The 14,440-nt window shown below is 48.3% G+C and overlaps 1 protein-coding gene across 2 annotated transcripts in view; it reads right to left on the bottom strand.

Annotated features, from left to right (window-relative positions):
- The window catches only part of LOC139263179 (C-type lectin domain family 18 member A-like), a 185,193-nt gene that overhangs the window by 96,981 nt on the left and 73,772 nt on the right, over nt 1-14,440 (bottom strand). For both annotated transcript variants that reach the window (XM_070878855.1, XM_070878854.1), the window contains exon 10: nt 6,331-6,427. In XM_070878855.1, coding sequence (XP_070734956.1) covers nt 6,331-6,427 — 97 coding nt within the window. The remainder of the gene's footprint in view (nt 1-6,330; nt 6,428-14,440) is intronic.

Below are 14,440 nucleotides of genomic sequence, written 5' to 3' on the forward strand. Positions count from 1 at the left end.
CTGTAAATACTGTTTTCTGGGGACGGTCCTATTACTGTAAATACTGTGTACTGGGGCCCTGTCCCATTACTGTAAATAACGTGTACTGGGGCACTGACCCATTACTGTAAATACTGTGTACTGGGGCCACGTCCCATTACTGTAAATACTGTGTACTGGGGCCCTGTCCCATTCCTGTAAATACTGTGTACTGGGGCACTGTCCCATTACTGTAAATACTCTGTACTGTGGTACTGTCCCATTACTGTAAATAACGTGTACTGGGGACGGTCCTATTACTGTAAATACTGTGTACTGGGGCCCTGTCCCATTACTGTAAATAACGTGTACTGGGGCACTGACCCATTACTGTAAATACTGTGTACTGGGGCCACGTCCCATTACTGTAAAAACTGTGGACTGGGGCACTGTCCCATTACTGTAAATACTGTGTACTGGGGCACTGTCCCATTACTGTAAATACCGTGAACTGTGGCCCTGTCCCATTACTGTAAATACTGTGTACTGGGGCCCTGTCCCATTACTGTAAATACCGTATACTGGGACAGTGTCCCTTTACTGTAAATACTGTGTACTGGGGCCCTGTCTCATTACTGTAAATAATGTATACTGGGACAGTGTCCCTTTACTGTAAATACTGTGTACTGGGGCCCTGTCCCATTACTGTAATTGCTGTGTACTGGTGCACCGTCCCATTATTTAAAATACTGTGTACTGGGGCACTGTCCCATTACGATAAATAACGTGTACTGGGGCGCTGTCCCATCAGTGTAAATACCGTGTACTGGGGCACTGTCCCATTACTTTAAATACTGTGTACTGGGGTCCAGTCCCATTACTGTAAATACCGTGTACTGGGGCTCTGTCCCATTACTGTAAATACTGTGTACTGGGACCCAGTCCCATTACTGTAAATACCGTGCACTGGGGCAGTGTCCCATTACTGTAAATACTGTGTACTGGGGCACTGACCAATTAATGTACATACTGTGTACTGGGGCCCTGTCCCATTACTGCAAAACTGTGCACTGGGGCACTGTCCTTTTACTGTAAATACTGTGTACTGAGCCCTTTCCCATTAATGTAAATACGCGGTACTGGGGCACTGTCCCATTACTGTAAATACTGTGTACCGCGGCAATGTCCCATTACTGTAAATACTATGTACTGGGGCACTGTCCTATTACTGTAAATACTGTGCGCTGCGCCCTTTCCCATTACTGTAAATACCGTGTACTGGGGCACTGCCCCATTACTGTAAATACTGTGTACTGCGGCCCTTTCCCATTATGTAAATACAGTGTACTGGGGCACTGCCCCATTACTGTAAATATCGTCTCCTGGGGCACTGTCCCATTACTGTAAATACCGTGTACTGGGGCACTGTCCCATTACTGTAAATAACGTGTACTGGGGCCCTGTCCCATTACTGTAAACACCGAGAACTGGGACACTGTCTCATTACTGCAAATACTGTGTACTGGGGCACTGATCCATTGCTGTAAATACCATGTACTGGGGCACTGCCCATTACTGTAAATACCATGTACTGGGGCGCTGTCCCATTACTGTAAATATTGTGTACTGGGGCCCTGTCCCATAACTGTAAATACCGTGTACTGGGGCATGTCCCATTACTGTAAATACTGTGTACTGGGGCCCTGTCCTACTCCTGCAAATACTGAGTACTGGGGGCACTGTCCCATTACTGTAAATACCGTGTACTGGGGCCCTGTCAAATTACAGTAAATACCGTGTACTGGGGCACTGTCCCATTACTGTAAATACCGTGTACTGGGGCACTGTCCCATTACTGCAAATACTGTATACAGGGGCACTATCCCATTACTGTAAATACTGTGTACTGGGACACTGTCCCATTACTGTAAATACTATGTACTGGGGCACTGTCCCATTACTGTAAATACCGTGTACTGGGGCATGTCCCATTCCTGTAAATTCTGTGTACTGGGGCACTGTCCCATTACTGTAAATACCGTGTACTGGGGCTATGTCCCATTACTGTAAATACTGTGTACTGGGGCCCTGTCCCATTTCCGTAAATACTGTGTACTGGTGCACTGTCCCATTACTGTAAATACTGTGTACTGAAGCAGTGTCCCATTACTGTAAATACCGTGTAACGGGGCACTGTCCTATTACTGTAAATACCGTGTACTGGATCACTGACCCATGACTGTAAATACTGTTTCCTGGGGACGGTCCTATTACTGTAAATACTGTGTACTGAGGCCCTGTCCCATTACTGTAAATAACGTGTACTGGGGTACTGACCCATTACTGTAAATACTGTGTACTGGGGCCCTGTCCCATTTCTGTAAATACTGTGTACTGGGGCACTGTCCCATTACTGTAAATAACGTGTACTGGGGCACTGTCCCATTACTGTAAATACTGTGTACTGGGGCACTGTCCCATGACTGTAAATACTGTTTCCTGGGGACGGTCCTATTACTGTAAATACTGTGTACTGGGGCACTGTCCCATTAATTTAAATACTGTGTACTGGGGCCCAGTCACATTACTGTAAATACCGTGCACTGGGGCAGTGTCCCATTACTGTAAATACTGTGTACTGGGGCACTGACCAATTAATGTACATACTGTGTACTGGGGCCCTGTCCCATTACTGAAAAACTGTGCACTGGGGCACTGTCCTTTTACTGTAAATACTGTGTACTGAGCCCTTTCCCATTAATGTAAATACGCGGTACTGGGGCACTGTCCCATTACTGTAAATACTCTGTACTGGGGCCCTGTCCCATTACTGTAAATACTGTGTACTGGGGCACTGTCCCATTACTGTAAATACTGTGTACTGGGGCTATGTCCCATTACTGTAAATACCGTGTACTGGGGCTATGTCCCATTACTGTAAATACTGTGTCCTGGGGCCCTGTCCCATTTCTGTAAATACTGTGTACTGGGGCACTGTCCCATTACTGTAAATACTGTGTACTGGGACACTGTCCCATTACTGTAAATACTGTGTACTGGAGCACTGTCCCATTACTGTAAATACCGGTAACGGGGCACTGTCCTATTAATGTAAATACTGTGTACTGGATCACTGACCCATGACTGTAAATACAGTTTCCTGGGGACGGTCCTATTACTGTAAATACTGTGTACTGGGGCCCTGTCCCATTACTGTAAATAACGTGTACTGGGGTACTGACCCATTACTGTAAAAACTGTGCACTGGGGCCCTGTCCCATTACTGTAAATACTGTGTACTGGGGCCCTGTCCCATTACTGTAAATACCGTGTACTGGGGTACTGACCCATTACTGTAAATACTGTGTACTGGGGCCCTGTCCCATTACTGTAAATACTGTGTACTGGGGCACTGTCCCATTACTGTAAATAACGTGTACTGGGACACTGTCCCATTATTGTAAAGACTGTGTACTGGGGCACTGTCCCATGACTGTAAATACTGTTTCCTGGGGACGGTCCTATTACTGTAAATACTGTGTACTGGGTCTCTGTCCCATTACTGTAAATACTGTGTACTGGGGCCCTGTCCCATTACTGTAAATACTGTGTACTGGGGCACTGTCCCATTACTGTAAATACTGTGTACTGGGGCACTGTCCCATTACTGTAAGTACTGTGTACTGGGGCACTGTCCCATTACTGTAAATACTGTGTACTGGGGCCCTGTCCCATTACTGTAAATACTGTCTACTGGGGCACTGTCCCATTACTGTAAATACTGTGTACTGGGGCACTGTCCCATTACTGTAAGTACTGTGTACTGGGGCACTGTCCCATTACTGTAAATTCTGTTTCCTGGGGATGGTCCTATTACTGTAAATACTTTGTACTGGGGCCCTGTCCCATTACGGTAAATACTGTGTACTGGGGCACTGTCCCATTACTGTAAATACCGTGAACTGTGGCCCTGTCCCATTACTGTAAATACTGTGTACTGGGGCCCTGTCCCATTACTGTAAATACCGTATACTGGGACAGTGTCTCTTTACTGTAAATACTGTGTACTGGGGCCCTGTCCCATTACTGTAATTGCTGTGTACTGGTGCACCGTCCCATTACATAAAATACTGTGTACTGGGGAACTGTCCCATTACGATAAATAATGTGTACTGGGGCGCTGTCCCATCAGTGTAAATACCGTGTACTGGGGCACTGTCCCATTACTGTAAATACTGTGTACTGGGGACCAGTCACATTGCTGTAAATAACGTGTACTGGGGCTCTGTCGCATTACTGTAATTACTGTGTACTGGGGTCCAGTCCCATTACTGTAAATACTGTGTACTGGGACCCAGTCCCATTACTGTAAATACCGTGCACTGGGGCAGTGTCCCATTACTGTAAATACTGTGTACTGGGTCACTGACCAATTAATGTACATACTGTGTACTAGGGCCCTGTCCCATTGCAGAAAAACTGTGCACTGGGGCACTGTCCTTTTACTGTAAATATGTGTACTGAGCCCTTTCCCATTAATGTAAATATGCGGTACTGGGGCACTGTCCCATTACTGTAAATACTGTGTACCGGGGCAATGTCCCATTACTGTAAATACTATGTACTGGGGTCCTGTCCCATTACTGGAAATACTGTGTATTGGGGCCATGACCCATTACTTAAATACTGTGTACTGGAGCACTGTCCCATTACTGTAAATACCGTGTAACGGGGCACTGTGCTATTACTGTAAATACCGTGTACTGGATCACTGACCCATTACGGTAAATACCGTGTACTGGGGCACTGTCCCATTACTGTAAATACCATGTACTGGGGCGCTGTTCCATTACTGTAAATACTGTGTACTGGGGCCCTGTCCCATAACTGTAAATACCGTGTACTGGGGCATGTCCCATTACTGTAAATACTGTGTACTGGGGCCCTGTCCTATTACTGCAAATACTGAGTACTGGGGGCACTGTCCCATTACTGTAAATACCGTGTACTGGGGCCCTGTCAAATTACAGTAAATACCGTGTACTGGGGCACTGTCCCATTACTGTAAATACCGTGTACTGGGGCACTGTCCCATTACTGTAAATACTGTGTACTGGGGCACTGACCAATTAATGTACATACTGTGTACTGGGACCCAGTCCCATTACTGTAAATACCGTGCACTGGGGCAGTGTCCCATTGCTGTAAATACTGTGTACTGGGTCACTGACCAATTAATGTACATACTGTGTACTAGGGCCCTGTCCCATTGCAGAAAAACTGTGCACTGGGGCACTGTCCTTTTACTGTAAATATGTGTACTGAGCCCTTTCCCATTAATGTAAATATGCGGTACTGGGGCACTGTCCCATTACTGTAAATACTGTGTACCGGGGCAATGTCCCATTACTGTAAATACTATGTACTGGGGTCCTGTCCCATTACTGGAAATACTGTGTATTGGGGCCATGACCCATTACTTAAATACTGTGTACTGGAGCACTGTCCCATTACTGTAAATACCGTGTAACGGGGCACTGTGCTATTACTGTAAATACCGTGTACTGGATCACTGACCCATTACGGTAAATACCATGTACTGGGGCACTGTCCCATTACTGTAAATACTGTGTACTGGGGCCCTGTCCCATAACTGTAAATACCGTGTACTGGGGCATGTCCCATTACTGTAAATACTGTGTACTGGGGCCCTGTCCTATTACTGCAAATACTGAGTACTGGGGCACTGTCCCATTACTGTAAATACCGTGTACTGGGGCCCTGTCAAATTACAGTAAATACCGTGTACTGGGGCACTGTCCCATTACTGTAAATACCGTGTACTGGGGCACTGTCCCATTACTGTAAATACTGTATACAGGGGCACTATCCCATTACTGTAAATACTGTGTACTGGGGCCCTGTCCCATTTCCGTAAATATTGTGTACTGGTGCACTGTCCCATTACTGTAAATACCGTGTACTGGGGCACTGTCCCATTACTGTAAATACCGTGTACTGGGGCCCTGTCCCATTACTGTAAATACTGTGTACTGGGGCACTGTCCCATTACTGTAAATACCGTGTACTGGGGCCCTGTCCCATTACTGTAAATGCTGTGTACTGCGGCGCTGTCCCATTACTGTAAATACTGTGTCCTGTCCCACCACGAATAAGAGGGTCCTGTCTCACTTGTACCTGAATACTGAAGATTGTTTCCTTGTTCTGTGTTGCTCTCTGCAGAGGGTGTTACTGTTCGTTGCAAATGCCACAAAGGTAACCACTTGCACCAAAACACCTGCTCACTCGGTATCAATGGGATGAACAGAGTGGGAATCTGAAGCACCTGAAGATGCCGATTTCCTGACTTACCCCTGATTATCCGGCTGTCCAAACGCAAAACTGTAAAAGGTGGGAAGTTCCCCGGTGTCCCAACGGAACGAATCCTTTGATGTTTTATACGTCAAGCCTGAAAGCATTAAAATGATTAATCACCTTCGGGCAAATCAATCAGCAGCGTCTTTATCCAGAAACCATTCCGTGTAACTGCCTGTTTCTCTACTGATGTTAATCCAGCTCCCCCACACTGTCACTCAGTAACCCCTCCCCCAGCACCCTGTGTTACTAACTGTATCTCTACTGATGTTAATCCAGCTCCCCCACACTGTCACTCAGTAACCCCTCCCCCAGCACCCTGTGTTACTAACTGTATCTCTACTGATGTTAATCCAGCTCCCCCACACTGTCACTCAGTAACCACTCCCCCAGCACCTGGTGTTACTAACTGTATCTCCACTGATGTTAATCCAGCTCCCCCACACTGTCACTCAGTAACCCCTCCCCCAGCACCCTGTGTTACTGGCTGTATCTCTACTGATGTTAATCCAGCTCCCTCACACTGTCACTCAGTAACCCCTCCCCCAGCACTCTGTGTTACTGACTGCAGCTCTGCTGATATTAATCCAGCTCCCTCACACTGTCACTCAGTAACCCCTCCCCCAGCATAATGTGTTACTGACTGTATCTCTACTGATGTTAATCCAGCTCCCTCACACTGTCACTCAGTAACCCCTCCTCCAGCACCCTATGTTACTGACTGTATCTCTACTGATGTTAATCTAACTCTCTCATACAGTCACTCAGTAACCCATCCCCTAGCACCGTGTTATTGACCTTGGGCTAGATTTGACACTTTTGTGCATATCACCCAAAAATGGGTTAGTTCCGGCGAGGGCGGTAAAAATGTGTTTTCAGATCGCCGGCTTCTTGCCCATTCTCAAAGCACCTAGTCTCCATATTTGAAATTGGGCGTTATCATGAGCGATATGAAATGGGCGGTAGCATTAAATCTCACTGACCTTCTGCCGTAAAGTGTCGCCGCCCTTAGCAACGGCATGGCAACGCTTGATTCCCGCGATTCAGGAGGTCAAGGGTCATCATGACATGCGCAAAAGAGGAGACAGAGAGAGAGGGAACTGAGAGGAAGTGAAGGCGTGTATGGGTGTGGTGTGGCTGCTTTGGGAAGAAGGAGGGAGAGTTTAGAGCTTTAGAGCAAATAGGGAAACAAAAATTAGCTGTTACCAGCCACATATTTGCCAGAATTTGGCCTATAATGGAGAGGAGGAGACATCACAGCGCACTGTGGAGACTAACGTTGGAGAGAGCAGTGAGGTGGGAGAGGAGCACATTGGAGGGCGCAAAAGAGCCAGGAGGTTCTCGGACGAGGCAAATGCCTCCCTCCTGCAGGAGGTCGAGTTATGCTGGGGTGATATGACACAGGGAGGGTGTGGGAAGCCCACCCCAAAGGTCTACCAGAAGATATGGGTCGAGATAGCAGAGGTGGTTTCATCGGCGACCAACGAGGTGCATGAGGGCAACCAATGCCGCAAACGATGGAATGACCTTGTAGGATCCGCAAGAGTATTACATTTATTTACATGTAGTTATGTATTTATATCATTTGATTTGTAACAGTCATGAGTGACTATCAGCAGATGTGAGGTCTTTCACTTTTACCAGGAATGTTTTACTCAAAGCCTGCGGTCACAGTGCACGTCTTTAGGTAAAGAATGATAATCATCATAATAAGCATGACTACGACAGTACCTAGCAATGACATAATGCAATGATCTCATGTCATGCTGTCCTGTCACCTTTTACAGAAGAAGCTATCGACGATGAGGTCCGTGCAGAAGTAACGGGTGGGGGCCACCAGTAACCAGCGACATCACTGACATGGAGGAGCGGGTGCTCGCATGTGTGGGGAAGCACTCCCGGACAGCCATGGACGCATCTGCAGACCCTGAAGTGATGCCACATGAGTAAAGCTTACACCATTGCGTGATGTAAAGTCAATAGATGCTACACCCACTCATATCCGAACAATCATATACGATAGATGATTTCTAAAATTGTCCTAGAAATAATGCTGGCCTAATGAAAATCATTGCAAAGCAAATGTGTTGATGGTCATGAAATGTGATGTCTGTGATGATTTTGATAGCGGTGGTGCTTTTGTCGTGCATATGCTGTGTGTAGCCCACCTTGTGACCCTAGCACCCCCTTCTCTAATAATCCTGTTATGTATGCAACTCTATGTAACTTGCACACTACCGCCACCAGAGGGCATATCTGTTGGAGTCCCAGGGGATCCCAGCATCCCTTGGGAGCATTGTATATAAGGAGGCCTCCCATGCTGTACCTGTACTCTGGAGTTAGAATAAAGAGGCTAAGGTCACACTTACTCACGTCTACAGTACTCAGTTACATTGCTTTATTCAAGATATAACAACTGGCGACAAGATATCGAACCATGCAGAGAATGCAGAGAACTGATGGTATCCTGGAGAAATTCTCAGAAGGGGACGATTGAGAGGCCTTCGTGGAGTGACTCGATCAATACTTCGTGGCCAACGAGCTAGAAGGGAGCGTGAACGTTGCCAAACAAAGAGCAATCCTCCTCACCGTCTGCGGGGCAACAACCTATGGCCTCATGAAGAATCTTCTTGCTCCGGTGAAACCAACAACAAAATCGTGCGAAGAACTGTGTACGCTGGTCCGAAGGAGAGCGTTCTGATGGCAAGGTATCAATTTTATACATGTCAACGGTGTGAAGGCCAGGAAGTGGCGAGCTACTTTGCCGAACTAAGGCCCCTTGTAGGGCATTGCGAATTCGATGGATTTCTGGAGCAAATGCTAAGAGACTTTTTTGTGTTTGGCATTGGCCATGAGGTTATCCTTCGCAAACTATTGACTGTTGAAACACCGAACCTGAGCAAAGTCATAACGATAGCCCAGGCATTTATGGCCACCAGCGATAACACCAAACAAATTTCACAGCATAAAGATGTTTCAGCAAGTACTGTACACAAAGTAACGTCGTTTTCAGAAATGCATGTGGCAGAACGTACACGCCTGCAGCTGCATAACCTCAGATGACTCAGAGTTCCGCCATCAAGTGTGAATGCAAGGCAATTAACACCTTGTTGGCACTGCGGAGGTGATCATCCAGTCCATCAATGCCGCTTCAAACACTATGCGTGCAAAAGCTGTGGAACAATGGGATACCTCCAGCGAATGTGCAGACGAGCTGCAAACCTTGCAAACAACCACGTTGCAGAGGAAGACCGATCCATGGCGGATCAAATTGAACTGGAGGCTCAAACCGAAGAGGCAGAAGTGTACGGGATACACACTTTCACCACGAAATGTCCACCGATCATGTTAAAAATTGAACTGAACGGAATTCCATGGAATTGGACACGGCTGCGAGTCAGTCCATCATGAGCAAAAAGGCCTTCAACAGGCTGTGGTGCAACAAGGCACACAGGCCCAAGCTGAGCCTCATTCATACCAAGCTGAGAACTTACACTAAAGAGCTGATCCCTGTAATTGGCAGTGCAGCAGTAAAAGTCTCCTATGATGGAGCAGTACACGAACTACCAGATGGCCCCACACTGTTCGTACCAGGAGATGGCCCCACACTGCTCGGCAGAAGCTGACTGGGAAAATTCCGCTGGAATTGGGACGACATCCGAGCACTTTCATCTGTCGACGACGCCTCATGTGCTCAGGTTCTGAGCAAGTTTCCGTCTTTGTTTGAGCCAGGCATTGGAAGTTTCTCGGGGGCGAAGGTGCAGACCCACTTGGTTCCTGGTACACGACCCACCCATTGGTGGTGCCATATATGATGCGAGAGAAAGTGGCGATCGAGCTAGACAGCCTGCAACGAGAAGGCATCATCGCACCGGTGGAGTTCAGTGAGTGGGCCAGTCCGATTGTTCCGGTTCTCAAGGGCGATGGCACGGTCAGAATTTGTGGGGACTATAAAGTAATGATTAACCGTTTTTCGCTGCAGGACCAGTACCCGCTACCCAAGGCAGACGACCTAGTTGCAACGCTGGCACGAGGGAAGACGTTCACCAAGTTGGACCTGACCTCGGCCTACATGACACAGAAGCTGGCGGAATCTTCGAAAGGCCTCATCTGCATCAACATGCACAAAGATCTGTTCATCTACAATAGATGCCCGTTTGGGATTCAATTGGCCGCAGCTATTTTTCAAAGGAACATGGAGAGTCTGCTAAAGTTGGTTCCACACACCGTGGTTTTCCAGGACAACATATTGATCACAGGTCGGAACACAATCGAACACTTGCAGAACCTGGAAGAGGTTCTAAGTTGGCTAGATCGTGTGGGACTCAGGTTGAAACGCTCGAAGTGTGTTTTCCTGGCGGCGGAGGTCAAGTTCTTCGGGAGAAGAATCACGGCAGACGGCATCTGACCCACCGACGCCAAGATGGAGGCCATCAAGAACGCGCCAAGACCACAGAACGTGACGGAGCTGCGGTCGTTCCTGGGACTCCTCAATTATTTTGGTAATTTCCTACTCGGGTTAAGCACCTTGCTAGAACCTCTACACGTATTGCTATGCAAGGGAGATGACTGGGTACGGGGGAAATCACAAGAGACTGCTTTTGAGAAAGCCCGAAATCGGTGATGTTCCAACAAACTGCTTGTCCTGTATAATCCTGTAAACTTTTAGTGCTAGCTTGCGATGCGTCTTCGCATGGGGTCGGGTGTATGTTACAACAAGTAAATGAATCAGGAACATTGCAACCGGTCGCTTCTGCGTCCAGGAGCTTGTCCAAGGTCGAAAGAGCCTACAGCATGATTAAACACAGGGTAAAACAAATGCATCAGTATCTGTTTGGGCTTAAGTTCGAGTTAGAAACTGACCATAAGCCACTCATATCGCTATTCTCAGAGAGCAAAGGCATCAATACCAATGCCTCTGCTCGCATCCAAAGATGGGCGCTCACGCTGCCTGCATATAACTATGTAAATCACCACAGGCCAGGCACAGAGAACTGCGCTGATGCTTTCAGTCGGCTACCATCGCCTACCATTGGGGTGGAAATGGCACAGCCTGCAGATGGATGCATTTGAAAATGAAAAGTCACCCGTTACGGCCTGCCAGATCAGGACCTGGACCAGCCAGGATCCTTTACTGTCCCTTGTAAAAAACTGTGTCCTCCACAGGAGCTGGTCCAGTGAACCAGCGGAGATGCATGAAGAGATCAAGCCGTTCCAGTGGTGCAAAGACGAAAGGTCCATACAGGCGGACTGTCTTTTGTGGGGTAATCGCGTGGTTTTGCCTAAGAAAGGCAGGGAAACGTTTATAGTCGACCTACACAGTACCCACCAGGCATAGTAATGATGAAAGCTATAGCCAGATCCCATGTGTGGTGGCCCGGCATAGACTCAGATTTGGAGTCTTGTGTGTGCCAATGCAACACTTGTTCTCAACTGAGCAATGCACCCAGGGAGGCACCGCTAAGTTTATGGTCATGGCCCTCCAAACCGTGGTTGAGGATCCACGCTGACTTTGCGGGCCCGTTCCTAGACAAAATGTTTTTTGGTTGTTGTGGATGCTTATTCAAAATGGATTGAGTGTGTAATAATGTCTATAAGCACGTCCAGTGCCACCATCGAAAGCCTATGAGCCATGTTTGCCACGCACGGCTTGCCTGATGTTCTTGTCAGCAACAATGGGCCGTGCTTCACCAGTGCTGAATTCAAGGAATTGATGACCCGCAATGAGATCAAGCAAGTCACATCTGCCCTATTCAAACCCGCATCTAACGGCCAGACAGAACGGGCAGTCCAAACCATCAAGCAAAGCTTGAAACGCATGTGGGAAGGCTCCCTGCAGACCCACCTGTCCCGAGTCCTGCTCAGTTACCGCACCAGACCCCACTCAAGTCATCGGAGTTCCCCCAGCCGAGCTGCTCATGGAAAGGGCACTCAAAACAAGGCTCTCTCTAGTCCACCCTGATCTCCATGATCACGTCGAGGGCAGGCGGCATCAACAAAGCATATACCATGATCGCACAAATTTGTCACGCAATACTGAAGTCAATGACACTGTATTTGTACTCAACTATGGAGATGGTCCCAAATGGCTTGCTGGCACTGTCATAGCCAAAGAAGGGAGTAGGGTGTTTCAGGTCAAACTCACAAACGGACTAACTTGCAGAAAGCATTTGGACCAAACCAAACTGCGATTCACAGGCAGCCACGAGCAACCTGAAGAGGGCACCACCAACTTTGACCCTCCGACACACTCACAAGTGGCAATCGATATCACGGTTGACTACGAAGCTGAACTCATCACCCCCAGCAACCCAGCAAGGCCAGCTGCGCAGCAGCCCAGCGAAGGTCCAACCAACTCACCTGCACCTGCATTTGCACCTAGACGATGTACTATTGACTTTGGGAGGGAGTGCTGTTATGTATGCAACCTTATGTAACCTGCACACTACTGCCAGCAGAGGGCGTATCTGTTGGAGTCCCAAGGGATCCCAGCATCCCTTGGGAGCACTGTATATAAGCAGGCCTCCCATGCCGTACCTGTACTCTGGAGTTAGAATAAAGAGGCTAAGGTCACAGTTACTCACGTCTACAGTACTCAGTTACAGTGCTTTATTCAAGACATAACAATCCCCATTTGTGCTATGCAGCTCAGCCAGCAGTGCCACCCCAGGCAAGACCACAGAGGCCAGAAGGTGGGGGCGCGGGGCTCAACTCTCGGGACGATCCTACATCTGTTGCTGCGGAGCTCCGATTCTCGCCCGTCAATCTGCTGGGTCTGTTCTCTACGGATGAGAGCGCGGAATTCGAGGAACCTACATCGCCATGCTCCAGAAGCCATTCCACCCGAAAGCCAACTAGTGGTCCTCCGGTCATTCCCGCCTCCAGTCTGGAGGTACCAACCCCAACCGTTCGCTACAGGGCACCCCATCTGTCCCCAGGACGCGTCGATCCCGTGGAGACCTTGTGTACGCGGCAGGTCTGGTCCACAAGCACCACATGAGAGCGGAGAGATGATACAGTTGTCCAGGAGGACTGTAGACATTAGTGACCAGCTCATCGAAGCATTGGGGGGCATATCCCAACAGCTGGCCACCATGACCAAGTACATTCCGTGGATGGCGGAGGCCCTGGATGCGATAGTCAGGAACACTGCTGCCACAGGCCTCCCAGTGGTCCATGAGCGCGGCACACCACCCCTAGGTTCCCCACCACCACTGCGAACAACAGATGAGAGCAAGGACCAAGACTGCTTCTGCATCAGAGAATGTTGCCCCCTCGGTACCCCCCCCGCTCCCGTACCCGTGTTACCACCTCTGCCTTCAACCCCCCTAATGAGACACGGCCTGAGGAGCTCTTTGGCCAGGCGCCGTGGAGCGAGAAGGGGAAGGGGTAGAGGTAGGGAGAAGAAGGGGAGGGGGAAGGAAAGTGAGGTGCATGTCTGCAGGTGATGGCTGTGTTATATATCCATCTGCAATTTGTTGGAATGTATGGGGGGAGTGGACCACCCTCCTGCTTTGCATTTGTATTCTGTGTTGCTGGACATGTTGAACATTTGGTTGATGTCAATGGTGGAAACAGTGGGGTGTGGGCGGGGGTTGGGTACATTATTATATATAACTGTATCCTAACATGCTACACATGACTGTAATAAGATATGACCTGTAACCACCAGCCTACCTTACCATCGGGGGTGCACTTGCAAGAGACAGGTATATAAGCACAGGTCTCAGGCAAGTGCAGCATTCCAGAGCTGTGAAATAAAAGGTGCAGGTCCAGAGTGACCTTGACTTCACTACATGCCTCGTGTGAATCAGTACTGAGGGGACAGGACTTTACAGTGGCGACGAGTTACGGGATTACAGAATCCACAGAATGGCGAACAACGGATCAGATGAAAAGTACAATGCGGGAGACAATTTGGAGGACTTTATAGAAAGGCTCCAGCAAAGCTTTGTAACCAAAGACTGGTTCGGCGACGATAAGGCAGATAAGAGAAGAGCCCATCTCTTGACCAACTGTGGCTTGAAAACATACGCTTTAATGAAGGATCTGTTGGCACCTGAGAAACCAGCAAGCAAGTCGTTTGAAGAATTGAGCACACTGGTAA

The sequence above is a fragment of the Pristiophorus japonicus genome, chromosome 4, assembly GCF_044704955.1.
Source record: "Pristiophorus japonicus isolate sPriJap1 chromosome 4, sPriJap1.hap1, whole genome shotgun sequence".
Taxonomy (NCBI): Eukaryota; Metazoa; Chordata; class Chondrichthyes; family Pristiophoridae; genus Pristiophorus; species Pristiophorus japonicus.